The sequence below is a fragment of the Mauremys reevesii genome, linkage group 14 (assembly GCF_016161935.1).
Source record: "Mauremys reevesii isolate NIE-2019 linkage group 14, ASM1616193v1, whole genome shotgun sequence".
Taxonomy (NCBI): Eukaryota; Metazoa; Chordata; order Testudines; family Geoemydidae; genus Mauremys; species Mauremys reevesii.
This window is the reverse complement of record NC_052636.1, coordinates 5,071,539-5,094,955: the sequence shown is the minus strand read 5'-3', so window position 1 is coordinate 5,094,955 and position 23,417 is coordinate 5,071,539. Positions and strand designations below refer to the sequence as shown.

Here is a 23,417-nt window from a genome sequence, read left to right as displayed (position 1 = left end):
TCCCCTGGTAGCTGGTGCTCATTATCCATCAAATAAATCAAAACACTTCCCCCTGCAAGTGGATTTAGCCCGGGACCCTCAGAGTCAGCATCTGTTACACCCCCACTGAGCTCTCTGGCCAGGTATCCTAGTGCCAGGAGCCTCCGATGTAGATCCTAAAATAGCGTTTTTGCACCAGGGGGGCTGAAATTTTGGACCAGACATTGTAGCTCCACTGTTATTTTACTGAATTGCTTCAAAACAGCAAGTGTAGAAAGTCTCCTAAGTGCCAGGCTCTCTGCCATGGAAACAGCTGCCCCTGCTCTGCAGGAGTCTGTGCGTTCCACCCAGCAACGTACACACCTGCTCCACACTGAAGGGGGGTCAGACAGTGACGGTAACGCAAATCTTCAGACTATTAACCCAGGTCCCTTTCTTTAACCCAGGACATGCCAGTCACCTGTTAGCCATGGCGTTATCTTCATCTTCAAATACCTCTCAGGACATTGAACAGAGGGAGTGAACCCCCCCGAATGGCTCCCTGTTGAGGCGTTGTACCGAACCTGCCCCTGTAGACTGTCTGGTTTTATACTCTTAGAGCTTTTTCTCTTCAAACCCCTTATCCCAATCTCTGGGCCAACCTCCGCATTTCAGAGTTTAGAATTTACTCTCATCACCCTCCTATGGCACTTTCCATGTGAATTGGGCAAAGCAAGTGGGGGAAGCTCTGTGGCTAATGGAAACCAATGCTCTGGGTGAGGCCTGAACTCACACCCACAGCTGTATTTCCCCCTGCATGAGCCACTATAGGTGCTTCTTAGACAAACTTGGGCTGTCGGTGGTTATGTGTGTCTGTGCTTCACCACTTTGGCTGCTCTGTGAAAAGCTGATGGTTCAAACAGAAGCTGGTGGGTTTTTGTTTTGTTTTAAGCAATTAGAGTCTAGTACATTTTAACAGGCAGAAAATGTCCTATTCTGGTCTAGCCCCATTTGACTCCTTCTGTCCATCTTCTTCCTTCCCCCTCAGTGTCTTTCCTTCCCCATTGGGGACATGCAGAGATGAACCCCAGTCAGTCTGTGTCACAGAGAGTCTGTATCTCCTAAGGAATGTGGGTGAAGGATTCCAGCTGAATTAACGCCGCTCACCTGGGTTAGAAACATTTGTTTCTTTCGAGCAGATAGTGGGAAATGGGACATTAATTCAGACCCAGGAGGCAAGGCAGAGGCTTCATGCTCTTGATCTCCATGAAGGGAGAGAGGATCCCCAGGAAGGAACAGAGCTTCCTTTAGACTCAAGTTGGGTCACCTGGAAGTTGGAAAAGACCCTTGGTCACTGAGGATCTCATGGGATCGTGCTGCTCCAGAGGCTCGAGAGTCCTGGGTGCGGGGAGGGTGTCACTGCACAGTCTGAAATGGAAGGGAGGACCCTGGAAGGGAAGGGGAGGAACAGAAAATGGAGAGGAATGAAACAGAATAAACGCCTCTTCTGTCTCCCATCCCCAACCCAGCAACAACTGTTATCAGTGGGGAAACTCCCCACGATGAATGGCAGAGACCACAGAGACATTCGCCTCATGCTGAGAAGTAAGGTGACCAATCACCAAGTGTGAAAAATCAGAGACTTTCACCAGATGCATTGGTGGTATAGTGGTGAGCATAGCTGCCTTCCAAGCAGTTGACTTGGGTTAGATTCCCAGCCAATGCAATGATATGATGATTTCTCCACTGGGAACTGGTTTAATTTCAGTCATGTTGTATCAGTTTATCAATGGAATGAGAGAATCAGTGTCCCAAATCCCAACAGGTCATTAAACACCCAGTGGAGGAAGAAAGGGGTGGGACTATATAATGAGCAGTTGGAGTCATCCTGGTATTACAATGCTTAGTTTATTTTTTTTTTAAATTCCTTTACTTCCCTCTCCCTTTTAGACTCAGAGCCTTTAAGGTCAGAAGGGACCAGTGTGATCATCTAGTCTGACCTGCTGCACCTTGCAGGCCAAAAGACCCCACCCACCCACTCCTGGAATAGACCCGGGAGGGGAGGCAGCTCTGTGCACTGCCCCTACCCCAGGCAGCACATGGAGGCCCTCTGCTCCCCTCCCCAATGGGTGTGCAGAGATGTGCCAGCAGCACTAAGGTGGCTCCATGCCCACTCTACCTCCGTCCCTCCGTGCCGCTCCCAGAAGTGGCTGGCATGTCCCAGCATCCCCTGGGGTGGGGGGAGTGTCTCCACGTGCTGCCCCTGCCCCGAGCACCGACTCTGCAGCTCCCATTGGCCAGGAACTGTAGCCAATGGGAGCTCTGGAGGCAGCGCCTGCAGACAGCAGCACATGGAGATCCCCTGGCCCCACTCATCTAGGAGCTGCTGCCAGAGGGTTGTGTGTACCGGTCACTTTGGGAGCTGCACCACCCCTCCTGCACCCCACCCCCACCCCCAGCGCAGAGCCCACACCCAAATTTCCTCCCAGAGCTTTGCTTGTCTTTCTTTCACCAGAACCATCCTTCTTCTCCTGGGCTGCAAGTAGCCACCCCTGGGAAGCCAAGAGGCAGGCACAGGATTCTGCAAGGTAAGTGTCCCACAGCGCCGCGATGGACAGTGCGATGAAGGTAAGTCTTCCTGAGGCACAATGAACTGCAATGCAGCGAACCACTGGCCAGGCAGTCCGGGCGAAGGGCATTCACTGGAGGTACAAGCTTGTGAGTGACTCCTGAGCACAGGGCCCCTTCCCCTTTTAAGGACCTGCTCCTCATGGCCTGCGACTAGAGATGACTTGGCTGCATCTGGTGGGTCACACTCCACCTCAGCCAGTGTCCATGCTCTGGGTGTGTGATCGCTGCCTAATGAGAGTCCCAGACACCTTGTCTATCTAGGAGCTCTTCTGATCTTCCAGCTGTTCAACCAGCCCCTTCATCCCACAAGCATTGCAGGAGGGAGCGGGAGGGGGAGGGGGAAAGCCACTTCACAGGCATTCAGAGAGGGAGAGGAGACAAAAATGGGAATGGGGGAAGTATAACAGACCTATTGAGCATAGAAATCACTGCTGCTCCTACAACAGCAGGGACAGGCCACTAGGAGCTGGGAAAAATTAAGCCATCATGTTTCTGCCTGGTTTTGAACCAGGGACCTTTTGCGTGTTAAGCAAATGTGATAACCACTACACTACAGAAACTCTATTGCAGGGCTCTGCCCCTCCCTTCATAAGAACAGAAGAATGGCCAGACTGGGTCAGACCAAAGGTCCATCCAACCCCATATCCTGTCTGCCAACAGTGGCCAATGCCAGGTGCCCCAGAGGGCGTGAACCTAACCGGAAATGATCAAGTGATCTCTCTCCTGCCATCCATCTCCACCCTCTGACAAACAGAGGCTTGGGATACCATTCCTTACCCAGGCTGCCTAATAGCCATTAATGGACTTCACCTCCATGAATTTATCTGCAAAAATAATGAGGAGTACTTGTGGCACCTTAGAGACTAACAAACTTATTTGAGCATAAGCTTTCGTGGGCTAAAATCCACTTAATCAGATGCATACAGTGGAAAATACAGCAGGAAGATATATATATACACAGAGAACATGAAAAAATGGGTGTTGCCATCCACACTATAATGAGAGTGAGCAGTTAAGGTGAGCTATTATCAGCAGGAGAAAAAAACCTGTAGTGACAATCAGGATGGCCCATTTCCAACAGTTGACAAGAAGGTGTGAGTAACAGTAGGGGGACAAATAAAGATGGGGAAATAATTTTACTTTGTGTAATGACCCACCCACTCCCAGTCTTTATTCAAGCCTAATTTAACGGTGTCCAGTTTGCAAATTAATTCCAATTCAGCATCTCTCGTGAGAGTCTGTTGTTGAAGGTTTTTTGTTGTAATATTGCGACTTTTAGGTCTGTAATCGAGTGACCAGGGAGATTGAAGTGTTCTCTGGCTGTGTTTGAATGTTATAATTCTTGATGTCTGATTTGTTTCCATTTATTCTTTTATGTAGAGACTCTCTGGTTTGGCCAATGTACATGGCAGAGAGGCATTGCTGGCACATGATGGCACATATCACATTGGTAGATGTGCAGGTGAATGAGCCCCTGATGGCATGGCTGATGTGATTAGGTCCTATGATGGTGTCCCCTGAACAGATATGGGGAGAGAGTTGGCAATGGGCTTAGTTGCAAGGATAGGTTCCTGGGTTAGTGTTTTTGTTGTGTGGTTGCTGGTAAGTATTTGCTTCAGGTTGGGTGGCTGTCAGTAAGCAAGGACTGACCTGGCTTCCAAGATCTGTGAGCGTGAGGGATTGTCCTTCAGGATGGGTTGTAGATCCTTGATGATGCACTGGAGAGGTTTTAGTTGGGGGCTGAAGGTGACGGCTAGTGGGGTTCTGTTACTTTCTTTGTTGGGCCTGTCCTGTAGTAGGTGACTTCTGGGTACTCTTCTGGTTCTATCAATCTGCTTCTTCACTTCAGCAGGTGGGTACTGTAGTTGTAAGAACGCTTGATAGAGATCTTGTAGGTGTTTGTCTCTGTCTGAGGGGTTGGCAAATGCGGTTGTAGCTTAGAGCTTGGCTGTAGACAATGGATTGTGTGATGTGGTCTGGGTGAAAGCTGGAGACATGTAGGTAAGTACAGCGTTCAGTATGTTTCCGGTATAGGGTGGTGTTTATGTGACCATCGCTTATTAGCACAGTAGTGTCCAGGAAGTGGATCTCTTGTGTGGACTGGTCCAGGCAGAGATTGTAGGTGGGATGGAAATTGTTGAAATCATGGTGGAATTCCTCAAGGGTTTTCTTTTCCATGGGACCAGATGATGAAGATGTCATCAGTGTAGCACAAGTAGAGTAGGGGCATTAGGGGACGAGAGCTGAGGAAGCGTTGTTCTAAGTCAGCCATAAAAATGTTGGCATACTGTGGGGCCATGTGAGTACCCATAGCAGTGCCGCTGACTTGAAGGTAAACATTGTCCCCAAATGTGAAATAGTTATGGGTGAGGACAAAGTCACAAAGTTCAGCTGTGACATTATCGGGGATACTGTTCCTGACGGCTTGTAGTCCATCTTTGTGTGGAATGATGATGGAGCGTCTACACAGCCAGACAATCCTGCTGTCAGGGTGCCAATGCCTGAGATGATGGGGCATCCAGGATTTCCAGGTTTATGGATCTTGGGTAGCAGATAGAATAACCCTGGTTGGGGTTCTAGACTGTCTTATTGCCAAGGGACGGAGAAACTCAGCCAGCCGCAGGGGGTGCAGAACACCGCCCTAGTGTGGGGGTGACAGCGCCTCCAAGATCCTGACACCCCTATTGGTTCCACTGCTGGTTGTTTTCCTTTTCCAGTGGGACTTTGGGCAAGTTGCTCCCCCCTCTAGGGCTCCGTCCCCAGCAAGCAAATGGGGATTTAATACTTTACCGCTATTGGAAACTGCTGGGAGAATCCCCCAGCCAAAGCTGCTCTGACAGCGCTAAGCAGCATCTGACCATTCAAGGTCAGAGCGCACTGCCCAGGAGGAGGAGTGTTTGGCTCTGGGGTTTCACTTCAGCCCAGTCTAGAGAGAGGGGCCTAGCCATGGGGTTTGGATCAAGAAGACCAAGTCTCCAATTCATTAAGGGAGTTTTGAATTCCAGTCCTGAGCTCCAAAGTGCTTGGTGTCATTTGCACATTTTAGAAGCATGATCTCCACTCCATTTTCCAAATCATTCATGAAACTATTGAATAGTACTGGACCCCGGACTGATCCCTGCCGGAACCACGAGGTGCCCCCTCTCCGTTGGGCAGCCAAACCTGGAGAAGGGCCCTTGGAGTCTGGGCTTTCAACCAGCTCTGCACCCACATGACAGTGATTGCATCTAGACCGCATTTCCCTCGTTTGCTTGTGAGAATGTCCTGCGGGACTGTGTCAAAAGCCTTAGTAACCCCAAGATAGATCCCATCTACTGTTCACCCACCTCCACTAGGCCCGGAACCCTGCCAAAGAAGGAAAGAGGCTGGGTTTGGGATGATTTGTTCTTGACAGATCCATGCTCACTCGTCCTAAGAACCAAATTCTCCTGTAGGTGCTGCTGACAAACTGTTTAAGAATGTATTGCAGTATCTCTCCAGCTATGGAAGTGAGGCTGGCTAGTCTGTAAGTCCCAGGGGTCTCTTTGTTCCCCTTTGAAAGATAGGTCCTGTCTTGTTCATGGATGGGAAGATGTTCTTTTTCAGGGATCTCAGATGAGAACTGGGGCACAACACCTGGTTTGTTAAGGCCACAAAAATGGAGGCAGGAACCTCTTCTCTCCTGCTGGCAAAGAACCCCAGGTACCTGAAAGACAGGGACTCACACCCCTGAATGGGCTTTAGAAAAGGCAATGGTTAAAAAGTTTGGCCCGGCCATTTCTTGTTTCTGCAGACTAGACATTTTAGCAAACTTTAGAATTCCTTGGTGTTAAACACCATGAAACTCCCCTTTCTCCTTCACAGAGGGCTTTAACGCCCCTTATCTCACTCAGGCTCACGACTGCCCAGAGTTTGAGAACTGTCCCTGTTCCCATTGGGCAGATGGGGAGGAGCCTGAGGTATAGAGAAGGGAAGTGACCCGTCACCAGATGGATCAGACTGAACAGGTTTCAAACCTCCAGGAGGTTCTTACCTTCTAAACAGGGATGGCTGTTTTCTAGTAAAATCACTAAAAGGGAAGGAGAAAACGCGAAAGAGGTTCCTCCTGGTGCTCACGTCCGTGAACCCGAATACTCTCCCAGTCCTCAGAGAGAGACCTGGAGAAGGAGACTTGCTGCAGCAAAGCCACAGGGGTCTCTGAGGTTTCCCTGGCCCCTCGCCCCTGTCCTGCCTGGCTGATGTCAGCATCTCTCTGTGAGGTCACCACCTCCCCACCACCTTGGACCAATAGTCTGAGGTCCTGCAAAAGGCCTTTGTGATGTCACTGCCACACCCCTCCCTTGCTGTGCCAATGTCCTGCCCCTGGCCAGGCACTTTGCAGGTTTGAGCTACTCCCTGGGGATCACCCCACTCAAGGAGCGTTCGTTCTAGGCAGCAAGCCGGCTAGACAGGGAAACATCAGACGCTGCTCCCAATGCTACACTCAGTTTTTCAGAAATTAGTCGACTTTATGGCCAGAAGAGACCATTAGAGCATCTAATCTGACCCCCTGCGTATCACAGGCCTCCTGTAGGACACAAGAGCTACTTTTGGGGCAAACACATTCCAGAAAGGCATCTAGTCTTCATTAAATGACATCAGGAGATGGAGAATCCACCACTTTCCTTGGTAGCTTGTTCCTGTGATGAATCATCCTCGCTGTTGAATATTTGTGCCTTAGTTGTAATATGAATTTGTCTCTTTTCACCTTCCAGCCATTGGGTCTTGTTATGCCTTTCTCTGCTAGATTAAAGAACCCTTTAATACCCAATCTTTTCTCTCCATTAAGGCACTTCAACACTTCAATGAAGTCACCTTTCAATCTTATTTTGATAAGCTAAACAGGTTGAGCTCTTTCAATAGCTCACTAGAAGGCATTTTTCTCCAGCCCTCAGGACATTTGGTGGCTCTTTGCTGCCCCAGCTCCAGTTTCACAACATCTTTTTAAACTGAGGACACCAAAACTGGAGGCAGTATTCCACTATCAGTCTCGCTGATGCCATGTCACCTCCTGTGATGTTATTGACATAATCTGTAACTGTATAGATCACCGTTGCGACCACTGTGCTATATTTGCAGCCAATATTGTAGAAAGGTTGTCATGTAAGGGGTCTATGGAGAGGTTCTGATCGGCTGATTATAATGATGCTATCTCTAGATGTGTATCATTTTTGTAGTTGACGTTATAAGTATTGGCTCTGTTCTGTCCATATTTCAAACTTGTGCTCTGCTTCCGGGGAACACCCCAGACAAGTTGGAGTCAGTTCTGCCTAGCCTGCTTGATGGCCCATTAAGGACCATCAACTATACAATTGACCCACTGAGAGAAGGCAGATACGCCTTGTGACTCGACTCAGCAAGGTATGCAGGGACCTGCCTATGGACAGAACTCTAATATTTTTCTATGCTACGTGCTGGATAGAGTGTCCTTGGGACAAAGAAAGCAAAGACCACATGGCAAGAGACTATAAAAGGCTGATGCCTCGTCTCCATCTTGTCTTCAATCCTGCTTCATACCTCTGGAGGGACTTTGCTACAAACTGAAGCTCTAGACAAAGGACTGAATGACCCATCCCAGCTGCAGATTGACTCCAGAGACTTGATTTGAACTTGCAGTTTATTCCATCATTGCTACAAGCCTGAACCAAGAACTTTCCCATTACTGTATGTGAAGGGTTCAAATCCATGTGCATTTTATATAACAACCTGGTCTAAGGATTGTGCCAGCTCTTTTCCAGACCCGAAGTCCAGACTATGGTCTAGCCCACTATGACTGTTTTGATGGTTTAAATTACACTCACAGGCACTGATGATATTACTGAAAGTTTGGGAGTTAGGAGCTGGTAGGTCAGTGGCCCAGTCCCCTCACAGATGACCCCAACCCTCTGGGACAGGGGCAGGTCTGAGCTCTCACACCAAATGCTCATTGTGGTTGCCAGAATCTATGGGCGGCTCATTTAGTTTACACTGAGGGTTGAGTCCTGCTTCGTGCACCATGTGTGAGAATGAAAATCCTAAACCGCCCTTTGAAATAACGAATGCAGCAGGATGTGTTATTGTCCCTGCCCCAAAGCAGACAGACCGATGGAGAAATGCCATTGAGACTAGGGTAATACTCCACTGCCGTTCTACCTTTTTTACTTGCTACACTCCCTCCCAGCCTTGTGGGGTCTCAGAGCCCGTTATTGAGCCTGAGCCGAGATGTCTACACTGCAAATTTACCACCCCACAGCCCAAGCCCTGGGACCCTGAGCTGGTATGGGGCAGCCCTGGGTGTTTCATTGCAGTGTGGACATAAGCCTATTGTGTTTCATTTCTTAGATTCTGCTGCCATCGTGTGGCCATTTCCTTCCCCTCCTTTCTGTCAAAAGCGCAGAGCCCAGTTCCTCCAGGGGGAGAAGGACGTCTTCCTTCTTCCCTTCCTCAACAGCCCCCTTCCCTGGAGAGCCCTTTGCTGGGGTATGGGTGGGGAACAGCCGTTTCTTAGGATTAATTTCATATTAATGGTGTTGATCTATAGATTTTACAGCCAGACTAGATCACTAGGTACCTCTGCTCTGACCTGATTCAGAACAGAGTCCAGAGATTTTTACCCAGTGACTCCTACATCCACCCCAAGATCTTCTGGCTGAACGAGGAGGGTTCATTCAGAAAGTCATCGTGTTTGGGTGTAAAGGTGTGAAATGATGGGGAAATTGGCCCCTCTTTCAAGTTTAAACGTTGTAACTTCTACACCTAGACCGGGGTGGCCAACCTGAGCCTCAGAAGGAGCCAGAATTTCCCAGTGTAACTGCCAAACCTGCACCTTTGTATGCAACTACTGAGTCAATTGTGAACCTTCCCATCATTGTCCTTTGCTCTTAATCCTTAATCCATCATGGGCCCATTTCCCGCCTCTCTTTTCATACAGAAGCACAATTTTCTTTGCACAGACACAGGAACAGCAAGATCTTTCTCTGTCCCTTGTGCAAAGCAGGGGGCCAAATTCCATGGAAACAATGGACAAGCAGGGGGCTCTGGGCACATCCAGCCCTGGCCGTGAGATGTTCCCTCCCACTCTTTCCCTCCCACTATGGACCCTGCACCATAGTAACTCTATCTCAGGAACTAATCCATGCAACAAACCTCGATGCCAACTCTGCCCACATATCTACACCAGCAACACCATCACAGGACCTAACCAGATCAGCCACACCATCACCGGTTCATTCACCTGCACGTCCACCAGTGTAATATATGCCATCATATGCCAGCAATGCCCCTCTGCTATGTACATCGGCCAGACTGGACAGTCTCTAAGGAAAAGGATAAATGGACACAAATCAGATATTAGGAATGGCAATATACAAAAACCTGTAGGAGAACACTTCAACCTCCCTGGCCACACAATAGCAGATCTTAAGGTGGCCGTCCTGCAGCAAAAACTTCAGGACCAGACTTCAAAGAGAAACTGCTGAGCTCCAGTTCATCTGCAAATTTGACACCATCAGCTCAGGATTAAACAAAGACTGTGAATGGCTTGCCAATTACAGAACCAGTTTCTCCTCTCTTGGTTTTCACTCAACTGCTAGAACAGGGCCTCATCCTCCCTGATTGAACTAACCTCGTTATCTCTAGCTTGCTTCTTGCTTGCATATATATACCTACCCCTGGAAATTTCCACTACTTGCATCCGAAGAAGTGGGTATTCACCCACGAAAGCTCATGCTGCAAAACGTCTGTTAGTCTATAAGGTGCCACAGGATTCTTTGCTGCTTTTACCTTCCCTCTTTCTTTATGCTGCTGTTGTTATTTCATGGATTGTCTGGGATGGGGAAAAGCTGAGTTCACTCCAGGTGGAGGGGAAAAGAACCCTGAAAATCTCAGGACCCAACCCTGCTACCAGGATCACTGAGGTGCTGGGAATCTGCCTGGGAAAGGGACTGTGTGAATTGTCAAGGTGGGGAATGAATAACAATCTACAACTAGATCCACCTCATTAACCACCGACACAGGCTAATCCTGCTGCCGATAGAAGGGAAACTGGGAGCCATTCTTTGCTCTTCAGCCATGGAAACTGACCCAATTGAACCGCAGTGAATGTGCTGGGGAAAGCTGGAGTTTACAGGCAGGTGGAAATAGCAGATCCTAGAAACACCTGGAGCTCCGCACACCACTTCTGCCACCAGGGTGAGGTGTTGAGCTGCTCACAGCATCCCCGACCATGACCTTGCAGCAGGCGATTGCAGCACCCCCAACCCAATGCAGGGGAGATGGCTGAGTGTATCTCTGCACCCTGAGACCAGGGCATCCACTCTCTCTGCCCCACACATAGAATCTGGCCCTGCTGAAAAGTGACCCCTATGATCAAGTCACCTCCAGGAGAGCAGGATTGGTCCTCAGAGAGGGGAACGGGCTTCTCGTGAAGCTTATAGGTCACTGGATGCTCTGGAAACAGGAGGGCTCTGAGTGTAACCCATAGCAAACACAACCTGCTAGGGGATGTAGCTCAGTGGTTGAGCACATGCTTTGCATATATGAGGCCCTCGGTTCAATCCCCAGCATCTTCATGATCATTTTTTCACCCTGCTGCTTTGCTCATGCCCAGAGGGGATGTGGCCCACTAGTCTCCCTGCACCAGTTTCAGTCCTGCTCAGTGAGGGGCAAGTGACAATTGCATGGAAGGTCTGGGGGGGGGTTCTGCTCCTAAGTCACCTCGGTACGTTTAAGATTCCCACCCGCTGTGCTGCTTGGGACAATGGTAGATGAGAAGGGTGAATCCTCCAGCACTGGAGGGAAAGGTCCCATCTGCACAGCCTGAGAGGCAAGGAAACAGAGGGGCAGTCAGTGCTCAGGGAGGAGAGGGGTCAGTGATTTACTCCCAGCAGGGGACACTGTCTTTTTGAGTATCAGAGGGGTGGCCATGTTAGTCTGGATCTGTAAAAGGCAACAGAGTCCTGTGGCACCTTCTAGCCTAACAGACGTATTGGAGCATGAGCTTTCATGGGTGAATCCCCACTTCGTCAGATGAATGGAGTGGGAATTCTGTGCCTGGCTAGCCAACTACAAAAGCAGTTTCTCCTCCCTTGGTGATCACACCTCAACTGCTAGAAGAGGGTCTCATCCTCCCTGATTGAACTAACCTCCTTATCTCTAGCCTGCTTCTTGCCTGCATACGTATACCTGCCCCTGCAAATTTCCACTACATTCACCTGACGAAGTGGGTATCCACCCACGGAAGCTTATGCTCCAATAGGTCTGTTAGTCTGTAAGGTGCCATGGGACTCTTTGTTTTTTTGAGGCGAGTGCTGCTGGCTTGGGATGGTGCTGACGATGGATAGAAAAAAGGCTGGAGTCAATGACAGATGGGACCACAGAAGGGGAAGGGGAATGGCAGCCCCACAGAAGGTCCTGGGTGCTCAGATGCCCCCAGTTATTGCACCCAGGCCTGTCCTAGAGAGAGAAAAGACACAGAGGGACCCAGCCCCCCTACAGTGATCCCATGGACAAGAACCTGGTTAGGAGTGGGGTGAAGGTTCCCTCTGGGCAAAGGGGAGCTGAAATCCCTCTGTGTCCTGGAATTTAAGCAATGAAAGCTTCAAACACTGCACGGTTGTGGGCTGAGGTGCATCAGCAGAAGATTGGGCTGGACAGGGGTGGCAGGTTTGTATAATTTTTGGTGGTGCCCAGAATGGGACCAAGTCCTGCCCCACCTGCCACACACACCTGCCTAAGGCTCTGGGAAGGAGTTTGGTTGTGGGAGGGAGAGGGGTTGGGCTCTGGGAGAGTTTGGGTGCAGGGTCTGGGCTCAGTCAGGGGGTTGTGGTGAAGGAGGCAGTGTGGGGGGCAGGCTCTTGGAGGGAGTTTGGATGCAGGTGTGGGGTCTGGGCTGGGGCAGGGGGTTGGGGTCGCAGGAGAGGGTGAGGTGCAGCATTTACCTCGGGCATCTCCCGAAAGCAACCCGCAGCCCCTAAGCTGGAGGGCCGGGGGCGTCTCTGCGCACCGCTGCCCGCAGACTCCACCCCTGCAGCTCCCATTGCCACAGTTGGCAGAGTTGGCAGTTGGGGCGGGGGCAGCATGTGGAGACCCCCCCACCACCACAGCTGTTCTTCTCACAGCTGGCTGATGGGGGGCAGCAGGGGATCTCCCCAATCTGGGGGGATCTCTCTGTGCCCCACTGTTAGTTCTCCATCCTGTCTCCCCCTAACCACGCACACCACTCCCCTCCTCATTATCAATGTTTTAGAGAGACCCCTCCCTCCCTTTATGGGATACAGACTCTGTGACAGAGACTGACTGGGGCTCCTCTCTGCATGGCCCCAGTGGGGACGGAAAGAGACTGGGGAGGAGAAGATGGGCAGAAGGAGTCAAAAGGGGCAAAGCCAGAATAGAGGAGATTTTCTTCCTGTTAAAATGTACTGGAGTCTCATCGCTGAAAAGCCGCATCTTGAGTTAAGTTTGAACCAGCAGCCTTTCAATTACCAGGCAAAGGTATGAACCACAGAGACTGATAACTGCCTGCTTCCCAAATGTGTTTAAAAAACATCTACAGGGGTGCAACTGGTTAGTGCAGAGGGACCATCTGTTGGGGTTATGAGTTCAAGCTTTCTCTCAAGACCTTGTTTCTCTTACTTGTGTAGTTTGTTTTGCCTAATTCATACACAAAGTGCTATGCTAGAAAAAGGAGAGTAAGTTCTAAAATGTAGAGGTGGGTGCATACTTTAGAAACATCGCCCCTGTGCTGCCATTAGTTCCAGCAGATTGTTCACTGGAAGGGCAAATTCATTTCTTTGCTGCTGAGAAAGATGCCAGGACAGGTCTGTGGGCACCAGATCTCTCTGCTTCTTCCAGCTCCTTCCCTGCTCCAGTCACTGCTGTAGGAGGATCCTATATGCACTGAGCCTAAACATTTTCCTGGGCCTTCTTAGCATAGTTGGCAGCATGTCAGTCTCGTACTCAGTAGGTCCTGAGCTCACACCTCAGAAAAGACAATGGTTTTCTGCTCCCTGCTTCAGATTTTCTAAAGGAAATCAGACAAAAGAAGCTATAGGAGAGTGGTTCCTAGACACTCTAACACACACAGATTTTTCTAAGGCATTAACTTTTCCTTCTCTGTGGAGTTTGTATTCTCCATAGAGCAAAATAAAACAAAAACATGCAAGTCTAAGACTAATACAGTATGAAACTCAATACAGATAAAATCTCACCCTCAGAGATCTTCCAATAAGCTTCTTTTGCAGACTAGACTTATTTCTTGTCTGGGCCCAATCTTTTCACCTGGTATAGTCCTTGTTCCAGCTCAGGTGGTAGCTAGGGGATTTCTCATGACTGCAGCCACCTTTCTTCTGTTCCACCCCCTTATACAGCTTTGGTACAAGGCAGGAATCTTTTGTCTCTCTCCTGGGGAAAAGCCCCAGGTTTAAGATGGATTCCTGTACCAGGTGACATGGTCACATGCCCTGTGAGACCCCAAGCCTTCATTGCTCCTGGCCTGACTCACAGATGGTGCAGGACAGAGCCATCTCCAGTCAATTGTCCTGGTTAATGGGAGCCATCAGGAGTCCAAACCACTATTAATGGCCCACACTTTGCATCATTACAACAGGACCTCAGAGTTATAGCTCATATTTCTAGCTTCAGATACAGGAATGATCGGTTCATACAAATAGGCTGAACACACACAGTAGATAATAAGCTTTGTAATGATACTGCACAAGAGACCTTTTGCATGAAGCATGTTCCAGTTACATTATATTCACACTCATTAGCATATTTTCATAAAATCATCAACATCACAGCAGGGAAAGGGTTTTACTGCGGCACCTGGGAGCAGTTGAGTTTCATGTTCAGGCTCTGCTATGAGTTCCTCCAGGTTTCCCATAAGCACACAGGGCCCTTAGTGGGTACTCTCGATACAGGAATGGCCCAGATACAATGAAGTGATGGGAATTGCATTTTCCTTTTTAATTTTTGAATTTCCAATGACATTTCTGTTTGTGATTTTGTTTTGCTTCATATAACTGTGTTTTCTCAGGGACTTGATATTTACCAGGCTAACTAACAGCTAATAACGGGAGACTTCCAAGCAGGGCGTGGGTGAGCAGAAAAGAACTGTAAGAGATGCTGGTTTTCGACCTTGTGTTAGATAAGAATAGAATGCAGATTGTAGCAGAAATTGCTGAGAGAAGTAAGCTATCAGAAAGGAATATGTACAAACAAAATGCAGTTGTTGCTCCTCAGTGTATGTCGCAAGAGGTATAAATGCTTGCCTTAATTGTTTATCTAACCGAGACCTACCTCGGGAGGAAACTCTGCCTGTCTGTACTCTCCCGAATAACTGCAGTTGCTCGAAATAAACGGCATAATATAATAACATTTAACATCCCTGTGGTGGGAAGAACATCTCAACAGCCCAACACTGTGGCATTTGATTTCAAAAAAGGAGAACTATACAAATATGAGGGGGTTAGTTAAACAGAAATTAAAAGGTACAGTGACTAAAGTGAAATTCCTTTAAGCTGCATGGACACTTTAACGACACCATAATAGAGGCCCAACTTAAATGTATACCCCAATTTAAGAAACACAGTAAAAGAACTAAAAAAGACTCACTGGGGCTTAACAACCATGTAAAAGAAGCAGTGAGAGACAAAAAGACTTCCTTTAAAAAGTGGAAGTCAAATCCTAGAAAGGAGCATAAACATTGCCAAATTGTAGGTGACAAATCTGAGGAACTGTCACAGACTGAAGTGTCACTAGAGGAGGTTTTGGAATTAATTGATAAACTCAACATTAACAAGTCACCAGGACCAGATGGCATTCACCCAAGAGTTCTGAAAGAACTCAAATGTGAAGTTGCGGAACTATTAACTATGGTTTGTAACCTGTCCTTTGAATCGACTTCGGTACCCAATGACTGGAAGTTAGCTAATGTAACGCCAATATTTTAAAAGGGCTCTAGAGGTGATCCCGGCAATTACAGACCAGTAAGTCTAACATCGGTACCGGGCAAATTAGTTGAAACAATAGTAAAGAATAAAATTGTCAGACACATAGAAGAACATAAATTGTTGGGCAAAAGTCAACACGGTTTCCGTAAAGGGAAATCATGTCTTACTAATCTATTAGAGTTCTTTGATGGGATCAACAAACATGTAGACAAGGGGGATTCAGTGGACATAGTGTACTTAGATTTCCAGAAAGCCTTTGACAAGGTCCCTCGCCAAAGGCTCTTACATAAATTAAGTTGTGATGGGATAAAAGGGAAGGTCCTTTCAAGGATTGAGAACTGGTTAAAAGACAGGGAACAAAGGGTAGGAATTAATGGTAAATTCTCAGAATGGAGAGGGGTAACTAGTGGTGTTCCCCAAGGGTCAGTCCTCGGACCAATCCTATTCACCTTATTCATAAATGATTTGGAGAAAGGGGTAAACAGTGAGGTGGCAAAGTTTGCAGATGATACTAAACTGCTCAAGATAGTTAAGACCAAAGCAGATTGTGAAGAACTTAAAAAAAATCTCACAAAACTAAGTGATTGGGCAACAAAATGGAAAATGAAATTTAATGTGAATAAATGTAAAGTAATGCATATTGGAAAAAATAACTCCAATTATACATAAAATATGATGGGGACTAATTTAGCTACAACAAATCAGGAAAAAGATTTTGGAGTCATTGTGGATAGTTCTCTGAAGATGTCCACGCAGTGTGCAGAGGCGGTCAAAAAGCAAACAGGATGTTAGGAATCATTAAAAAGGAATAGAGACTAAGACTGACTATATTATTACCCTTATATAACTCCATGGTATGCCCACATCTTGAATTCTATGTACAGATGTGGTCTCCTCATCTCAAAAAAGATATACTGGCATTAGAAAAGGTTCAGAGAAGGGCAATTAAAATGATTAGGGGTTTGGAACGGGTCCCATATGAGGAGAGATTAAAGAGGCTAGGGCTTTTCAGCTTGGAAAAGAGGAGACTAAGAGGGAATATGATAGAGGTATATAAAATCATGAGTGATGTGGAGAAAGTAGATAAGGAAAAGTTATTTACTTACTCCCATAATACAAGAACTAGGGGCCACCAAATGAAATTAATAGGCAGCTGGTTTAAAACAAATAAAAGGAAGTTCTTCTTCACACAGCGCACAGTCAACTTGTGGAACTCCTTGCCTGAAGAGGTTGTGAAGGCTAGGACTATAACAGGGTTTAAAAGAAAACTGGATAAATTCATGGAGGTTAAGTCCATTAATGGCTATTAGCCAGGATGGGAAAGGAATGGTGTCCCTAGCCTCTGTTTGTCAGAGGATGGAGATGGATGGCAGGAGAGAGATCACTTGATCATTGTCTGTTAGGTTCACTCCCTCGGCTTCTTCTGCTCTACAGCTATAATTGTCTTTTTACACCAAAATCACTAACTTGAGCACCCAATTCCATGTACAGTCCTAGTGGATGTAAGGCACAGGTAACTTTTGCCTCAGGGTAGCTTTTTGGCATCAACCCTCTCTCCCCCACATAAAGCTGATGAAATTCCTGGCTGGAGGGACACACGCTCCTACAAGTCAAAAGGAAAGGAGCTGATAGAAAAGATCACAGGACTGACCCCAAAGACGGGTGAGCTGCAAAAGGCAGAAGCAGGCAACTCATCTGGCAGAGCTGAGAGACCACAGTGAAGATGGTGCAAAGATCACTATATTGGAATTAGCAAATGTGATTTTTTAAAAATCACATTTGCTAATTCCAATATAGTCTGCTTGCATCCGAAGAAGTGGGTATTCACCCACGAAAGCTCATGCTGCAAAACATCTGTTAGTCTATAAGGTGCCACAGGATTCTTTGCTGCTTTTTAAAAAACAAATCTTTGGGAAGCCCCAACAAAGGCATTTCTTACAGTTCTCTCCGATTTGGATTTTCTGATCTCTAATAGGGAATGACATCTGACTGAAGCTTTTCCCAAATGCAGAGCATGTGTAGGGTCTCTCTCCACTGTGGATTCTACGATGTCTGACAAAGTCTGAGTGCTCAATGAAACTTTTCCCGCACTCAGAGAATGTGTAGGGGATCTCTCATGTGTGGATTCTCTGATGTCTGATAAGGTGTGAGCGCCGACTGAAGCTTTTCCCGCACTCAGCGCACATGTAGGGTGTCTCCCCTGTGTGGATTCTCTGATGTCTGATAAGGTGTGAGCGCTGACTGAAGCTTTTCCCGCACTCAGCGCACGTGTAGGGCGTCTCCCCTGTGTGGATTCTCTGATGTCTGATAAGGTTTGAGTGCCGACTGAAGCTTTTCCCGCACTCAGCGCACATGTAGGGTGTCTCCCCTGTGTGGATTCTCTGATGTCTGATAAGGTGTGAGCGCCGACTGAAGCTTTTCCCGCACTCAGCGCACGTGTAGGGCGTCTCCCCTGTGTGGATTCTCTGATGTGTAATAAGTTTTGAGCGCCGACTGAAGCTTTTCCCGCACTCAGCGCACGTGTACGGTGTCTCCCCTGTGTGGATTCTCTGATGTGTGATAAGGACTGAGCGCCGACTGAAGCTTTTCCCGCACTCAGCGCATGTGTAGGGCGTCTCCCCCGTGTGGGTTCTCTGATGTCTGATAAGGTTTGAGCGCTGACTGAAGCTTTTCCCGCACTCAGAGCACATGTAGGGCGTCTCCCCTGTGTGGATTCTCTGATGTGTGATAAGGTTTGAGCGCTGAGTGAAGCTTTTACCGCACTCGTGGCCTGTGTAGTTTGTCTCTTCCAAGTTGATTCTCTCATGTGTAATAACGTCTGAGAGGCTACTGAAGTTCTCCCCTGGCCTCTGCTGAGTCTCAGAGGCTTTTACTGTTTCTCGGAGTGCACAACTCCTGGAAACATTCCCTTTGGGTCTTCCTGATAACGTCCCATGTGGTGCTCCTTGCTCAACATCTTCCTGCTGGGGTTTCTGCTCCTCATTCTCACGCACCATCCTATCACCTGATGGGAGACAGAGAGAATCCAGACATAGGTCACTCCCTGTGCCTGAGAAAAGGAAATCTCAGAGACAGGAATTTTAAAAGGGATGAACAAACCAAAATATGTGCCGGAGAGATCAAACCTATCAGGAGCTGATTTTCCCCAGAGAAGAGAGGAAGGGATCAGTTTTGGTCTGCATTTCACCAGAACATGCAGGGGAAAGTGGGATCAGGTAGGGATCTGCTGCCAGTTGTTAGTCAGGATAGGTGGGAAGCCATGAGTGACATCTGCCTAATTATTCCACATCTGCAGGGAACAATCCTGAACTTGGAGAGCTCACAAGGTCTTTATGCGGCATCCCAAATGTTTCCTGTATTCACGGACAGTTTTTGACTTGCTTTAACCAAGTCCTCACCTGTGCAGGCAGCTCTTGGAAGCACTTCTTTCTCAGAACCCTGGAGGTCCAGGACCCACGGCTCTTCCCCTCGTTCCAGCTGTGAGACCACATCAGGTTTGGAATTTAGAAACCCTATGTCAGACAAAGAAAACAAGGGAGGTCGGTGGAATTTGTGGGATACTTGTCACAAAGAATATTCCATGGTTTTAAGCTCAGATCATTTTTAAGCAGTAACATCCCAAGACCAGCTTCCTTGGCTCCAAGTGGCAGGAGAGTTATTATTATTATTATTAATCATACGCATTACCTTAGTGCCTAAGGACCAACTAACAGTGTGTCTCCGTTGTGCTAGGCACAGTACAAATGCAGAATAGTAGATGACCCGTGCTCTGAAGAATTTACAGTCTAAATAGACAAGACAGACACAGCATGGGGGAGGGGGTAGAACCCTCTGTTAGAATAGAGATATTCAGGCCTGCCTGCAAAGCCTAGACTTTAAGAACTTAGGGGTATTTTTATCACTTAGCTAGTTACAGGAGTATGAAAACAAAGAATCAAAATCACAGTGTGCCTGTGTCTGGGCCTTCTCTCACTAGGATAGCCTGAGGCCTTGTTCTTAGGCTAAGGCCTTTGGCTAAGCACCAGGGGCAGCCATAAGCTGGGAAGTGAAGGGTCACATCCTCACATCCCAAACCAGTCACACTGAAATAAGGTGCTATTGGGCTCTTAGGAAGATGATCCTGTCTGGATCTTAAGATGGTTAAAGAAACCTTAATTTGATACTAGCCTGTCTGGCAAGAAATCACTTATCAATGGTTGTGGTTGTGAAACCCTCATTTCTGTATTGCTTTATCTTTATGGCCACCACTTTTACATTGTTAATCAGTCTGGTTCTCTAATTGTTTCTCTCTCCTGTATAATTAATGTTGCCAGGTGTAAGTTAATTAGGGTAGTGGTTTATAATTGGTTAGAGCAGGAGTAGGCAACCTATGGCGGCACACGAGCTGATTTTCAGTGGCACTCACACTGCCCAGGTCCTGGCCACCGGTCCAGAAGGCTCTGCATTTTTAATTAATTTTAAATGAAGCTTCTTAAACATTTTAAAAACCTTACTGACTTTACATACAATAGTTCAATTATGTATTATAGACTTATAGAAAGAGACTTTATAAAAACGTTAAAATGTATTATTGACACATGAAATCTTAAATTAGAGTGAATAAATGAAGACTCAGCACACCACTTCTGAAAGGTGGCCGACGCCTGGGTTAGAGAATTATGTCACAATATGTTAGAATTGGTTAGTTAAATTTCAGCACAATTACTGGTTAAGGTATAGCTGAGAATATTACTCTATAAATGGGGTCAAACAGGAGGAGGAAGGAAATTGGAATAATAGAATATCAGGGTTGGAAGGGACCTCAGGAGGTATCTAGTCCCACCCCTGCTCAAAGCAGGATCAATCCCCAACTAAATCATCCCAGCCAAGGCTTTGTCAAGCCTGATCTTAAAAACCTCTAAGGAAGGAGATTCCACCACCTCCGTGGGGAACTCATCCCAGGCCTTCACCACCCTCCTAGTGAAATAGTGTTTCCTAATATCCAACCTAAACCTCCCCCATTGCAACTTGAAATCATTACTCTTTATTCTGTCATCTGCTACCACTGAGAACAGTCTAGGCCTGGTCTACACTGGGGGGGGGGGGGGAGTTCGATCTAAGGTACGCAACTTCAGCTACACGAATAGCGTAGCTGAAGTCGAATACCTTAGTTCGAATTACTTACCTGTCCTCACGCCACGGGATCGACGTCCGCAGCTCCCCCATCGACTCCGCCACCACCGTTCGCGGTGGTGGAGTTCCGGAGTCGACAGGAGCGCGTTCGGAGTTCAATATATCGCGTCTAGATGAGACGCGATATATCAAACTCCGAGAAATCGATTGCTACCCGCCGATCCGGCGGGTAGTGAAGACGTACCCCTAGATCCATCCTCTTTGGAGCCCCCTTTCAGATAGTTGAAAACAGCTATCAAATCCCCCCTCATTCTTCTCTTCTGCAGACTAAACAATCCCAGTTCCCTCAGCCTCTCCTCAGAAGTCATGTGTTCCAGTCCCCTAACCATTTTTGTTGCCCCCCGCTGGATGCTTTCCAATTTTTCCACATCCTTCTTATAGTGTTGGGCCCAAAACTGGACACAGTGCTCCAGATGAGGCCCCATGAATGTTGGTTAGGGGGCGAACGGGAACAGGGACACAGGCCAGGCTCTGCGGCATCAGAGCTAGGAAGGGAACACTGGGGAACAGACGGTATTGGCGTATAGAGATAAGCCCGACTGGTGTGAAGGGCTTCGGAATATGTAATCTTATAGGAGTAAAAATTGTACAGACTATACCAGCCTGTGACATCATCAATGAAGTGCCCATTTGTGCCTGGGTAGGGGCCCTGCTCTGGGAGGGAGGATGCAGCAAGGACTCAGGATCGGTGGCCGGGGTCGCTGTGCATAGGAGATGGGGAGGTTATGTGAGGAGGGGGGTAATGAGTGGGAGAGGGAGGTCAAGAGTTAAAATAATAATATTTGGGGAAAAAAATGTATAATAAAGTGAAACTGAACAGAAATAAAACTGGAGTGGAGGCTCTAAAGCAACAAGGCTTCGGTAGGGATTTGGGGTTAAAGGTCTGGGATCCCCCACAGCTCCAGATCCCCAAACCTCTCCTCCCTCCCACTGACCCACCCACCCCACTTCCTGGGTGCCCTTCCCCCACACTTCCCTCCCCTTCTTCCCATTACTCTCAGTCAGCACCACCTCCCGGCAACTTGAGAACTTCTTGTATTTTCTCCTTGTCTCTCACAGTCTCCTACCTCCCTGCTGCTTCTTAGCTCTAAGCCTGCACACACCCGCCCCATGTCCTGGCATATCTACTACCCCCCGTCTCCGTCCCTCCCACGGCTCGCTTATCCCTTCACCCATGGGATCCTGAATGGTAACATTACACGCTCTCCTAAAAGAGCTCATCTGACTGTCACACAAGCCATGCATGAGTCACACACCTATTTACTCAATTTAGAATTCTACAGGCAGCATATTTTCCTCTTAAAATGAGGAAAAGGCATGAAAGCGACAGTTATTAATGTAGTTATGAATGTATTCAATAAGGATACATTCAATGCAATTTTAAAATGACTGACGGCACCAAAAAGGCACATGTCCAAAAATGATACTAGTGGGTGGGAGATAAGGCAAAAAAAGGGGGGGCAAGGAAACTTGTCAAAACTTGTATGATGAACAAATGTATACAGTTATTACTACTCAGGTTCTTCAGAGACCCCACAGCTTCTAATAACCCAGGGGACAGGACTCCTTACCCAGCGAGGTCACCGTCTCATAGTTCTCCTGCATGACATCCCTGTAGAGGGCTCTCTGAACAGGGTCCAGTAGTGCCCATTCCCCCTTGGTGAAATACACAGCCACCTCCTCGAAGGTCACCGGCCCCTGAAAGAGCAAGAGTCCAACACTCAGTACCTGCTGCCCCACTCACAACCCCACTATTCACGGAACAGCAGCACCAGGTAAATGGAAGTTCTGGGAGGCACATGTTAACAGAGTCCCACCCCACCTTGCCTAGAACAGACAGGCGGCATCAGAGGGTAGAAAGAGAGAACCTTTGTGTCTCCCAGCTGACAGACAGAGGCAGGGTCTTCACGTTTATCACATACCTACTAGCCAGAGCTTGATATAGGAGATGGGGCTGGCTCTGGACCCTACTAATGGCTCCCTGGTAGGAAACACTCTCCAAATAAAATATAAGAAAGAAAAGGGAAGTCAGTAGTAAAGAATATTAGTTAGAACAGGGGTAGGCAACCTATGGCATGAGTGCTGAAGGCAGCACGCAAGCTGATTTTAAGTGGCACTCACAATGACCGGGTCCTGGCCACCAGTCCGGGGGGCTCTGCATTTTAATTTAATTTTAAATGAAGTTTCTTAAACATTTTAAAAGCCTTATTTACTTTACATATAACAATAGTTTAGTTATATATTATAGACAGAGAAAGATCTTCTAAAAATGTTAAAATGTATTACTGGCACTCAAAACCTTAAATTAGAGTGAATAAATGAAGACTTCTGAAAGGTTGCTCACCCCTGAGTTCGAAGGTCAGAATTGTAGAAAATTGGTAAGGGAAGTGTGACGTTATTGATATAAATTGGGACCATATAGAACATGGGTTGCAACCAAGGTCCTGTAGTGGCACCAAATCTGATGTAAAGGGGGTCGATATGAGGTGTCTAAGACCAGGTTATGGGTTGCTGGTTATGATTATGCTGTCTGTATGTATGTATCATTTTGTAGTTGAAGTTATGAATATTAGCTCCATACTGTCTGTATTTCAAGCTGGTGCTGTGCTTCTGGGAGACATCGCAGACAAGTTGGTGTTAGCTCTGCCTAGCCTGCTTGATGGCCCATTAAGGACCATCAGCTACACAACTGACCCATGGAGAGAAGGC

General features: G+C 47.5%; 1 protein-coding gene and 2 non-coding genes across 3 annotated transcripts in view; 1 reads left to right on the top strand and 2 right to left on the bottom strand.

Moving 5' to 3' along the window:
- The first annotated feature begins 1,612 nt into the window (after positions 1-1,612).
- TRNAG-UCC lies at positions 1,613-1,684 on the top strand. Its single transcript has one exon. It is a non-coding gene; the product is annotated as a tRNA-Gly (tRNA).
- Positions 1,685-3,076: 1,392 nt separating this feature from the next.
- Positions 3,077-3,149, bottom strand: TRNAV-AAC. The gene has a single exon. It is a non-coding gene; the product is annotated as a tRNA-Val (tRNA).
- A 14,501-nt stretch (positions 3,150-17,650) lies between these two features.
- LOC120381403 (zinc finger protein 16-like) overlaps positions 17,651-23,417 on the bottom strand; it is a 34,865-nt gene continuing 29,098 nt past the window's right edge. The window contains exon 4 of the mRNA XM_039499593.1: positions 17,651-18,417. Coding sequence (XP_039355527.1) covers positions 17,651-18,417 — 767 coding nt within the window. The remainder of the gene's footprint in view (positions 18,418-23,417) is intronic.